The sequence below is a fragment of the Convolutriloba macropyga genome, chromosome 5 (assembly GCF_964194025.1).
Source record: "Convolutriloba macropyga chromosome 5, txConMacr16.3, whole genome shotgun sequence".
Classification (NCBI taxonomy): Eukaryota; Metazoa; Xenacoelomorpha; order Acoela; family Convolutidae; genus Convolutriloba; species Convolutriloba macropyga.
The window spans coordinates 52,557,616-52,570,343 of record NC_134472.1 but is presented as its reverse complement, the minus strand read 5'-3'; the positions used below and the strand labels follow the sequence as shown (position 1 = coordinate 52,570,343).

Sequence of the window (12,728 nt, the reverse complement as noted above, 5' to 3'; positions counted from 1 at the left end):
ATAAACAGAACCAACAACAACAAAGACAGCATTGCAGTAAGCTCAAAAAACAACAATCGACTGTAGGGCGCAGCACTCATAGTCATCGCCGACCTAACGATCAATACCCTAAACAAGAGCAGTCATTTGATTCCATTACCGGATACTCGAGCGTCAAAAGGAATATTTTCCATTTATCCCATTTTGTCATTTAAATTGATCAAGTCCTCAGTGAGTTGGAAAAATTTGATACTAGAGTTTCATTGCAGGAAAATTTTAAAGCTAGCAAAAATAGATTTGTCGAAAACCAAATTTGTGAAGCCCCAGGTTGTCAAATTAGTTCGTTAGCCATACCAGTAGTAAAAGGCCTCATTTTTTGCATTTTATGCAAAGAACGACTGAAATTTCTCTTCAAATGTTTTTAAACATGTGTTTTTGTTGTTACATAAATTACCGCACCTTAGTTTAATATTAATTAGGAAGTTAGTTTAAGTTAGAAATGAGTGGTTAGTTTAATGTACATGCTTCAGATTTTTTTAAAAAGCTATCTACAAATATTTATAAAAAAATATTTAAAAAATGGAGAATATTGTTTGAAAAGAAGCCAAAGTGCAAAACGAGCATCTGACGTGTCAGCAACAACCAAGAGCAACAACAAGTACAACAATACCAGCAGCTGCAGCTCAAGTTGTAGCAGCTACAAAGTGTGGTTGCAAGAACCCACTGCCGTTGATCAGCAAATCTACGAGAACTACGTCCGGATAGGTAGAGAGGGAGCTTGGCAGGTTTCTGCTGACAGCCAAAAGAGGTAATTTGTTCGCTTGACGCAAATTCGACAAAAACTGAAGGCTATCAATTTGAAGTATGTGTCCAATTAGAAATCACTAAAAAAATAATAGTAATAACAATATCCGCCTTAAGTCTTGCGTACCAAAAGCGTCATACGCAAGGGTTCAATGAACAACTATCAGGTATTTATAATAAAATGCTAGATAAATTTCTAGATAAAACTGAGGTGTAATATTGTGGGAAAAGCCACAGTGAAGTGGCTCCCTTACCAAGTAGTGCGAATTCGTGAACACTAATCAATATTGAACATTCTGGTATATCTTTTTGTTGAATGGCAATGAAATAAGTTTCACTCACGCCCTGGTTGGTAAGGTTTTTTTTCAAAACTCGATAGTTTTTCAATCTCTGCTCAATTCTGAACCTAGAAACAACACAGTGAGGGCTGAAGCAAGTGTTGTGAAGAGAAAAAATTGAAAAAAATTGCAGCTTTAGAGGTCTTGAACGTTTCCCGTTTTGTCCCAAACAGCGTCCCATTAATTTCTGGGCAAATGTTTTATGGATAGAACTAGCAAAATTGATAGGATTTTTTGCAAACATTTCCTCTAACGAATCAATTAAATTCTATTTAACAAATACTATCGGATGAAAATAAAAAGTTTGGTATCATTGGAAGTACTCTAGGAAAGAAATTTTCATTTTTTATACTTCGTTCTCGTTTATTTCGTTCTCAGTTTAATCTTTCAGGAGCATTTTTTTTCATTTCACGAAGATTAGCACTTTTCTCTCCAATAAATTAAGCATTTTGATTGTTGGTCCAACCCTTCATATTTACTTGGACTTGGGGTTTGGGATTTTATACAAGCCCGAGTTATTTTGTTCAGTCTATTTTCCCCGATCAAAATCTTTTACTGAGAGAAATAAAAGTAGTATTGATGTAAAATCGAATCACGGGTTGAAGAGAATTTTTCAATTCTTTTTTGTTCAGGAGAAGATATAAAGTTTTCAACTTCAAAGTTTTACAGTTTTTCGCTTTTTCACCTTTCAATTATGCCGACTTTTTTTTCGATTTGAGATGCACCTATGCACAGTAGATGACGAATCAACATTAGATAGGTTGTAATAAGCATCTGCTCAACTTAGTTTACTATTGTTCCAGAATTCCATGAAAAGGTTGTTAGTAACATTTTTCGTTCCGTCAATGCGGCCGATGAAAACTTTAAGCGGAGAGCTAGAACAGAAATTTAAAAGCTGCTAAAAAACTATGCTATCACAGACATTCTAAGATTTATTAAATGTTGACCAAAAATTAAAGCTGTCAATTTTTATGGCTGTTTGACACCGTCAAACCAATTAAACTCGAATTAGCTTTGTTTCACGGATCTTTTTCAATTCTCTCCGGTCAATATATACAAGCAGTCATAATTGCAGCCGAAACCATTTTCTTGTCTCGAAACATTTATTCTTTACCTAGCCAGATTTTATTAAAATTTTTGGTAAAAATTTCCACCAATCTCATCACGAAAAAGATTTCAACATTGACATCACTGATACACGCTAATTTTTAAACAATTATGATATCATTTAAAATCCATACAAAAAAGCCTCACAAATTTCAAACTTATGAGTAATTTTGACAGAAAAAAGCTCACTGTGGAACTTTTATGACGCAAAAACTAATATTTATAAAAACATGGAGATAAAAACGACATATTGTGAAAGCATAATGCAGATAATATTCGTAGAAACGGAGAATTGAATTATTCAAAGAAAAAAATCTACGACCAAAGGAAAGACTATTTTTGCGTCACTTCTCTCTTGTTGGAGATATCAGAGAGAAAATTAATTCAAACCATTTTGAAGATCAGAACTAAAAATGACAAAGGAAGAATAATACTCAAAGGCAATATAATCATGTAATACCAAAACGAAGCCTCATGAAAATTCACCGACAAATTGTCAGTCAGTAATTCCAGCTTATTCTCAGTGTTGGATTATATTAAAGGAAATCAATTGCAAACCAACAAAAAAATGAAAAACAGGTAAGAAAAAAGGTAAAGTAATTCAAGTTTCATAACAACTGATGAAAGCAGAGGGAACAAGGAAGCTCGGTAATGTGCGATTGCACATAAGGTTCGGACCCCGCTCATTCACATTTTTGGCATAATTGTCTACCAAACGAGGAACAGATAGCAAAACACAAAAATTCAAACATTTAACAAAAAATAGTGTATGAACGGAAAAATAGCCTCCAAAGCAAATAACTCAGTGGAAAACGAAATGATGCAATAGGTTGATGAGATGTGCCAATATTAAGAAAACGAGTTAAGACGAACAGCAAAACCAAACAACAACAACAAACATTAATTATATCAACAATTTTGTCCGTTTCAAAAAAGAAAACTTAATAGAAAATAAACATAGCGTCAAATAAAACTGAACTTAAACAAAATAACATGTAATTCACCAGAAAAGATATGAGACCAGTCCATAATAAGGCTTCGTAACAATTAGACATAAAAGAACAAAAAAGTTAAAAATGCGCTTGCTTTTTTAAGAACAATTAACTTCAAAGTAATGAAAACCATTAGAAATCAACTAAAATATCTCATAGGTTTACGATTACCAGTGCTTCTATAGAAGGGCATTAATATCTGTCCTTATTCAATTTTTTATGCGGTTGAAAAGGAACAACAAAAAGACAACAAACAAAAATTCAATTAAAACTTGCCAGAAAACGCTGTCGAATCCGTAAAGCTATGTTTGTCGCTCAAAATATGTTCGGTTCCACCTTTTGCGAAAACATATAATGAGTATGTGACCTCTCATTAATGAGACTCGATAACAAGTAGACAAAAAAGAAAAAAGGCAAACTTAAGTAATACTTCTTATTTTTTTTCGAAACAAAATTACCTCCAAAATTAAATAGGTTCGTTTAGTCGTCCAAAGGAAGCCCATGAGACCTGCAATTATCCAGTATATCACTTACGCCTACAAAAAGAACGTCAAATATGACAAAAATTAAAAATTCATTTTCATTTTTTTGATAAAAACCCGTGTCAAAATTGCGAAGTTAACAAGAGTTTTTTATTTTGGAAAACAATTGTTTTCGAAGTCATGAAACTCAGCAGCTATCTACTAATATCAGATAATTGGCTCATCTATTCTTCCATAAAAAGCCAACGAAACCTGTCATTATACGAGAAATTTTATACCACTAAAACGACCAAGTAAAAACGACAGTTAATGACAAGATTTAAAAAAATTCAATTAAATTCTTCAAAGAAAGTAATCTCGAAGCCGTTAAAACCATAATCTATATCTTTCAGGATTTAAATGTGTTCAATTGTGCCTTATTTTGAACGCCAATAAGTTAAAATGTGAATTGCCAATAATGTGACAAAACTAGAAAACGAGAAAAATGGGCAGCTCTAAAATAAAACAATTCTATTAGTATCAAAGCCAGAAAGCCATAACTTGAGGCCTGAAACAGAAATAGAGATTAATAGTTAACTCAGTAGAAAGAAGAAACATTCTTTCTTTGCTGACACTAATCTACATGTTGACCAAATTAAGAAAAAAATAGAGGCAAAGTTTGATAAGACATTATTTAAAAATCAATTTTTTTAAAAAGTCAAAACGACCATAGGTCTTCAAGTAAAAAACTAGATTCATTAATTTGCAGCCGCTTAGGAAGCCAATTGGACTTATCACGACTGAGTTTTAGCTTGGATTGGAAATGTTCTGTTCATTAATTAATATAAAAAAGGTCAATTAAAGAAAAAGACCGACTGATTACAATCAGAATTCTTTTTGGATTGTAACAGTCCAAAATTGGTCCAAAACTAGCTCTGCTCAGGCCGTTCGTCCATTAGGAACACTTAATTTTTCGAATGTTATAGATAATTTGTTAGTTAAAAAATCAAAAATAAATTCTGCGTTTTTGAAAATCAACTAGTAAAGTTTGCAAAAATGGCAAAGTTTTAATCACAGAGCACTCTCAACGGAAGTTGAAGTAGGAATAGCCCCCTTTTGAGTCTACATAGATTGCATTAGTGGTGTTTGCGGATGTGCTTACGGCAAATTTAATCGAAGTGAGCTAAAGGAGCTTATTTCGTGCTGTTTTTAATTAAAAAGGCTGAATTTTGAAGCATTTAGCCTAAATTTTAGCTTATAAATAATTCCCAACCGTTTACAGAGAATTTGATTGGTCAATTTTATTTATTCTGGTTAAGACAACAGGAATAATAAGTAGCTATTACTTATTTTCATCTCTAAATTTTGGAAAAAATGTAACTCAATTTCAGGTACGAAGAGTACGTCAGCATGAAAAACGTCATGAACTCGGACGCCCCGTCAGCAAATCCAAAAACAATTGAAACAACTGTAGATTGCCATGACGCTGGAACCATCAACGGGTGCAGTAACCAGTCAGAATTGACGGCACATTCCACAGACTCGACCTTCACCTGTGACAATAAAACCCCCCACCTCGCAGCCATTGAAGCTAGCGCCAATCACAATAATAAACTTGCTAATGCAATTCAGGAACCCATTTGGGTTAAACGAACTCTCAGCAATTCCACTGCCAATGCCAAATCATTTTCTACTGATGTCTGAACTACTCGAATCTGTTTAGGAAAATGTCACTCCCTGCCCTCTCCCCAAGGACAATATATATATGCATATGAAACTGACATTACGTGGCGTTATCAGTGACAAAATTGCACCTTAGAGATAACCGAATTTATTACCAAAATGGCTTTAGATCGCTTCTTGTCTTAATTCCAATATCCCCCAGACTTTCATTTCCATTACATAATACATATGAGCAATATTCGCATTTCCCTTATACTCCCAAGGATTAAGATTTGAAAAAGAATTACAATAGTCCCAAGTAAAATTACTCGTCTCTTTAATTTGCCAATTCGACTCTGGTAACAAGTAACGTAATGAATTACGAGGATATTCGAATGGCCTGAAAACCAATTGAGCCATTTTTGGGCTTGACGAATAATCATTGGTTCTATTTGCATCAGTTTGAATATGCGCTTACATATATTAGAATGGGGAGGGAGGGGTGACATATTAAAACTCATTTCCGAAAAAAAATTGTTTGAGTCAATTTTGAATTAAATTTTGCTAACAATGTACAAAAAAGAAAGAAAACAGTAAGTAATTAGAGCAATTTGTATAATAATAATACACCACATAAAGAAGTAGACAATTTACTGAGAAACTCTGAGCAAAGAAATTAGAGTCCCCTTCAAGGACAACTGTATCGTGCTAACGGAAGTTTTCTAAATAATTCAGAAGAAAAGCACAGACCCCTTCCATATGTTTATGTAAGTCAGTGATCTGAAATTGGAAGTGCCCCCCACACAACACTCCTCCCGTGAAAAAACTTTATTTTTCATTAGCGTGCATAAACAATCCAATGTGTGTTGCTTGCATTGCACTAATAATGGTTTGCATAGACCAAAAGGAGGTGAGAACAGCCGATTCAATTGTAGATGACCTTAATAAAATGGATAAAATATCAGTTATTGATGGTAACATTCTACCGAGGGAAAGTTAGCTAAGAGATCTCAGAAAAATAAAGCATCAGCTGGGTGTATCGACTTATATAGCAACAAGAGCAAATGTCAAAAATTACCTTTTAGGTCAATTATAGATACGCTCAGAGTATCCCAACAACAAGTTCATAAGATAAAAAAGAACAAAGAAAAATTAGTTTAAACGAAGTCAAACGAGCTACAAAAAATTTTGACAACTATTTATTCACCTTCCTACCCAAAATAATCTAAAATTTCAGTCTCATTAAGAAATAAAATTGGATCGAAATTATCAATTATCAATTTGGTTTTTAATCATGAGTAGTGGGTAAGATATGCACTCCATTGAATAAAACAAAGTGTGAGCAATGAGTTTTATCACACAGAAAATTTGGTTAAAATAAACAGTTCAACACAAATTGAACAAAATCGACTATTTTCAAACAAGCTTGTTCATACCAACAAAAATGAAACACAAACCACAAAATTGAGATTGATTGAATGGAACATCTGTCCTAGCACTAAGTATAATATCAATTGGGACCAACAGAAAATGGCATTCATCAATAAGAAATTTGAAAAGCGTATATAGAAAATGAAATAAGTCAATAAATCTTAATTTTTCAATAAAAAGGTTAGGAACAAATCCCAGATTATCACATCTAAGTGAACATGAAATTAAACTTTTAGGTTAATCATTAACCAATAAGTAATTCAAGTTATGCTTGGCAAAAATTAAAACAAAAATAGACAATCGAAATTTTTATAGACGATCGAATTAAGAAAAGAAATCAAGTGATAAAAATTGGCCAGTTTTCCGCCAATTTAATGCTTTTTCTTTAAGAAATCAAAAACTATTGTTTTTGATTATAGGTGATATAGTATCAAAAATTAGCCTAGGTCTTTCTTTTGTTCCTGAATACACTCAATAGAAATTTATCCCGAAAGATTTATTAATGTTATAATGGATGAAAATAGACTTAGTATTATGGATTCGCTTGAACTACAAAAAATTATGGTAACATTAACAAAAACACTAAATTAACAAAATCAGAAACTTGAACAATCAACTTCAATGATTAAAGGTATATATTATGGATTCGCTTGAACTACAAAAAAATTATGGTAACATTAACAAAAACATTAAATTAACAAAATCAGAAACTTGAACAATCAACTTCAATGATTGAAGGTATATTTAATCAAAAGCAAACATGACAAGCCATCAGTCAAACTGCTTCGCAGATACAAGACTCAGAGGGGTTGCTACGTAAATTAGAATTCCCATTGCCCTTAACAATACCTGATTGCTACGATGATAAGTTAACAGTTGACGATGAGATGATTAGAATTCTAATAGAAATGGGAAAACAAACAAATGATCAATTAGAAAAAAACAAGCTGATGCATCTTGAAAAAAAACTTAAAAAGAATGATGTAGATATAAATCTGGAACCCGATGGTAAAAGAACTCAAAGAGTAAAAGACCATATTTATGACTACTGAGGGTTTCACTATATTTATCACTAACAAAGATATAACTAAAGATCTAATGGAAAAATTAAATGATTTTTAAATAATGATTCGACACAAAAAGGAGATACTAAGAAGTAATCGAGCAAGAGTTGATTGAGGTTTAATGCAAAAGGCTCTAGAAAGAGATTCTAGCAGTGAAGACAAAAACCCAAACGATTTATAACAAACAATTCTTTTGAAATTTTTTCAATTCATCAGGAGAAAATTTGTTTTCAAATCATTTTTATTAGGAGAAAAACTTCAAAGCAAACTTGAAAAAAAATCTAAAAGTTCAAAGCGACTTCAAAATCCAAAAAATTCAATTTTCGAAATCTACATTTTTTACCCACTTCATCATTTGTTTTAGTGTAAATAAAAAAATTTTAGGCAACTCTTTGCAAAAAGTGAAAAAAATCAAAGGAGAGGTGGTACCCTTTAGATTTTGAAAAATTCAACTTTTTTCGAAATGTTCATATTTTTATCCACTTCATCGTTTGTTTCAGTGAACGTTAGAATTTGGGAAAATTTGGAAAAAAGTTGAAAGGGGAACACCTTTTGCATTTAAAAAAATCGTTTTTTTTCAAAATTTTCATGTTTTACCTACTTTACCGTTTGTTTCATGGAAAATTAGAAAAAAATGCTTTTCTTTAAGAAATCAAAAACTATTTGTTTTTGATTACAAGAGATATAGTATCAAAATTTAGCCTAGCTCTTTCTTTTCTTCGTGAAGTAAATTACACTCAATAAAAATTATCCAGAAAGATTTATTATCGTTATAACGCATGAAAATTGACTTAGTATTATGGACTTTCTTGAATATAAAATATGAATAAACTAGAAACAATATTAGAATTAAACCATCTAGAAAAAGAAAACAGAAGAAATACATTCGAGGATAAAATAAAACTATGGTAACATAAACAAAAACATTAAATTAACAAAATCAGAAATTTGAACAATCAACTTCAATTTTTGAAGGTATATTTAATCCAAAACAAACATAACAAGCCATCAGTCAAACTGCTTCGCAGATACAAGACTCCGAGGGGCCATTACGTAATTTAGAATTCCCATTGCCCTTAACAATACCCGATTGCTGAGATGATAATTTTACAGTCGACAATGAGATGATTATAATTCCAGTAGAAATGGGAAAACAAACAAATAAACAATTAGAAAAAAACAAGTTGATGCATCTTTAAAACTTAAAACCAATGATATAGACATAATTCTGTAACCCGATGGTAAAAGAACCCGGAAAGTAAAAGACCATATTTATGACAACAGAGTGTTTCACTATATTTATCACTAATAAAGATGTAACTGAAGATCTAACAGAAAAATTAAATGATTTTTAAATGATATTAATTTGACACAAAGAGATACTAGAAGTAATAGAGCAAGAGATGTTTGAAGTTTAATGCAAAAGGCTCTAGAAAGATTCTAGCAGTGAAGACAGCGTGTTTGAGTGTGAAGAAGAAGTTAGTGCTATTGGACTGACAAACCCAAACGATTTAGCAGAAACGATTTTTTATTGAAATTTTTTTTAATTCATCGTTTTTTCCAGTAAAAATTGGGACAAAAAAATCGCGGCAAACTTGAAAAAAATTCGAAAAAGTTCAAGGGGATTTCAAAATCCAACGTTCTCTTCAGACTTTTCAAAAAATTTAATTTTTTTTTGAAGTTTTCATGTTTAACTCACAGCATCTTTTGTTTCAGCGAAAATTAGGAAAATTTTTTGGTCAAATTTTTGACAAAACTGAAAAAGTTCAGAGGGTGGGCCCTTTTAAAATTGTGATTTGAACACTTGTTGCCACTGATGCCATTTTCATAACAACGCAGTTTGCTGTGATTGCTGCAGAACCAATTTATTATCAAAAGAGTTTCTCAAAGAATGCCAACTCAGGACTTAGTACATCATTATTCTTCGTCCGAGGCAAAGCTTGCATTATAACAGAGCTAGGAGCAGTTCCTGGTTTTTGAATTAGTTTTTCAAAATCAACAGCTAGAGAACGTCTAAGTTCTAAAAATCGACACGGACCGTGGCATAATGAGACGTGCATCTCGGACCAGTTTACGAAAACCAAAATTAGTAAAACGTCTAGCTAAAATCATTTTCCGCCACCTAAATCAAGATTTCCAAAATGGTCCCCTCCCTGTGTCTCCTTTGAGCCTGTTCAAATATCAAGCTTACCTTCAATTGAAAACTTGATCAAAGGAGCAAGCAGTACTTTCATTACATTAGTAGTCAGATACTTTGTTCTTTCTTTTTGAAGAATCTATAGAGCTTTTATTTCTTTCGAGTCCTTATTCATTATTAAATTTCAATTGCTGTTACGATGTTATTTAAATAGTTATCAGCGACGCAAAACTCTCTCCCGGGAACGATAATGTGTCTCCCTTCAATTAATTCTCTGGGTCAAATAATATTTATTTAAAATGCAAAAATGTATTTCACGCGCTGTCAGCTATAAATTTTGGGAGATAACGATAGTTTGCGTTGATAAAATTTATCAGAAAGTTCACTTTCGGTTTATTATCACAGTCCTAACAGTTGACTATTAAATCTAACTAATTCCTGAACAGATCATTTTGTCTTGATTAGCGATGGCTACCAAAGACGACTTCGATCAGGTCTATTTGTGCTCAAAAAGATATTGGGGGAAAAGCCTACTGAAGACAACGTGAAATTCAAAAAACGAGTAAAGTCAACGCAAGCTCTCAAGCAAACTGTCCAGTTGCCCAAAGGCGTCTTCCACAGAATGCTGGACATATATTACTTCTCAGAGCAAATGGAGTCCATTATTGCTATAGGACAATTGAGTTTCCGGACTCTCAAGAATACAGCAATGACCCCGTGCAACACAAGGTAAAGTGATGCATCTCGTTTCGAGGTGATTTCAGACTACTTGGTTTGCGCCAAATCCTACTGCCAACATAGTTTTTAGACCTACAACACGGACCGCTCAATATACTTCCATTTCAAGAGATTCAAGAAACACGGGGATCAATGGAAAAGAAAAATGACGAGCCTCACCTCGCGAATTCTGATCGTTAACGATCTACAACCGCAGTTATATGGCCAAGCAAAAAGGAAGAGCGAATGAAAGTCAGGGAGAAGGTGAAGAGACTCATCCAAGTACGAGTTCTAGTACTGTTCTTGAACCTTATGATTTGAACACTGCTGTTGCTATTGATACCATTTTCATGACAACGCAGTTTGCTGTTTGCAGAACCAATTTGTTATCAAAACATTTTCTCAGAGAGTTCAAAATTATAACTTAGTCCATTGTGTGTGTTCTTCGTCCGAGGCGAACCTTGCATTATAGCATAGAGCTAGGAGCAGTTCTTCGCATTTGAAATAATTTTTCAAAACCAACAGCTAAAGAACGTCTAAGTTCTAAAAATCGACTCGGACCGTGGCATTATGAGACGTGCATCTTGCACCACCTTAGGAAAACCAAAATTAGTAAAACTTCTAGCTAAAATCATTTTCCGCCACCTAATTCAAGATTTCCGAAATGGACCCCTCACTGTGTCTCCTTTGAGTCTGCTCAAATATCAAGCTTACCTTCAATTGAAAACTTATCAAAGGAGCAAGCAGTACTTTCATTACATTAGTAGTCAGATACTTTGTTCTTTCTTTTTAGACAATCTATAGAGCTTTTATATCTTTCGAGTCCTTATTCATTATCAAATTTTAATTGCTGTTACGATGTTTTTTAAATTGTTATCAGCGAGGCAAAACTCCTCCGGAAACGATAATGCGTCTCCCTTCAATTAATTCTCTGGGTCAAATAATATTTATTTAAAATGCAAAAATGTATTTCACGCGCTGTCAGCTATAAATTTTGGGAGATAACGATAGTTTGCGTTGATAAAATTTATCAGAAAGTTCACTTTCGGTTTATTATCAAAGTCCTAACAGTTGACTATTAAATCTAACTAATTCCTGAACAGATCATTTTGTCTTGATTAGCGATGGCTACCAAAGACGACTTCGATCAGGTCTATTTGTGCTCAAAAAGATATTGGGGGAAAAGCCTACTGAAGACAACGTGAAATTCAAAAAACGAGTAAAGTCAACGCAAGCTCTCAAGCAAACTGTCCAGTTGCCCAAAGGCGTCTTCCACAGAATGCTGGACAAATATTACTTCTCAGAGCAAATGGAGTCCATTATTGCTATAGGACAATTGAGTTTCCGGACTCTCAAGAATACAGCAATGACCCCGTGCAACACAAGGTAAAGTGATGCATCTCGTTTCGAGGTGATTTCAGACTACTTGGTTTGCGCCAAATCCTACTGCCAACATAGTTTTTAGACCTACAACACGGACCGCTCAATATACTTCCATTTCAAGAGATTCAAGAAACACGGGGATCAATGGAAAAGAAAAATGACGAGCCTCACCTCGCGAATTCTGGTCGTTAACGATCTACAACCGCAGTTATATGGCCAAGCAAAAAGGAAGAGCGAATGAAAGTCAGGGAGAAGGTGAAGAGACTCATCCAAGTACGAGTTCTAGTACTGTTCTTGAACCTTATGATTTGAACACTGCTGTTGCTATTGATACCATTTTCATGACAACGCAGTTTGCTGTTTGCAGAACCAATTTGTTATCAAAACATTTTCTCAGAGAGTTCAAAATTATAACTTAGTCCATTGTGTGTGTTCTTCGTCCGAGGCGAACCTTGCATTATAGCATAGAGCTAGGAGCAGTTCTTCGCATTTGAAATAATTTTTCAAAACCAACAGCTAAAGAACGTCTAAGTTCTAAAAATCGACTCGGACCGTGGCATTATGAGACGTGCATCTTGCACCACCTTAGGAAAACCAAAATTAGTAAAACTTCTAGCTAAAATCATTTTCCGCCACCTAATTCAAGATTTCCG

The 12,728-nt window shown here is 33.4% G+C and overlaps 1 protein-coding gene across 1 annotated transcript; it reads left to right on the top strand.

Moving 5' to 3' along the window:
- Positions 1-478: 478 nt before the first annotated feature.
- LOC142340413 (uncharacterized) lies at positions 479-5,459 on the top strand. The gene is made up of 3 exons (XM_075390990.1): positions 479-485; positions 565-787; positions 5,073-5,459. The coding sequence occupies exons 1-3, from the start codon at positions 479-481 to the stop codon at positions 5,383-5,385; spliced, it is 543 nt and encodes a 180-aa protein (XP_075247105.1). The 3' UTR covers positions 5,386-5,459.
- Positions 5,460-12,728: the final 7,269 nt, after the last annotated feature.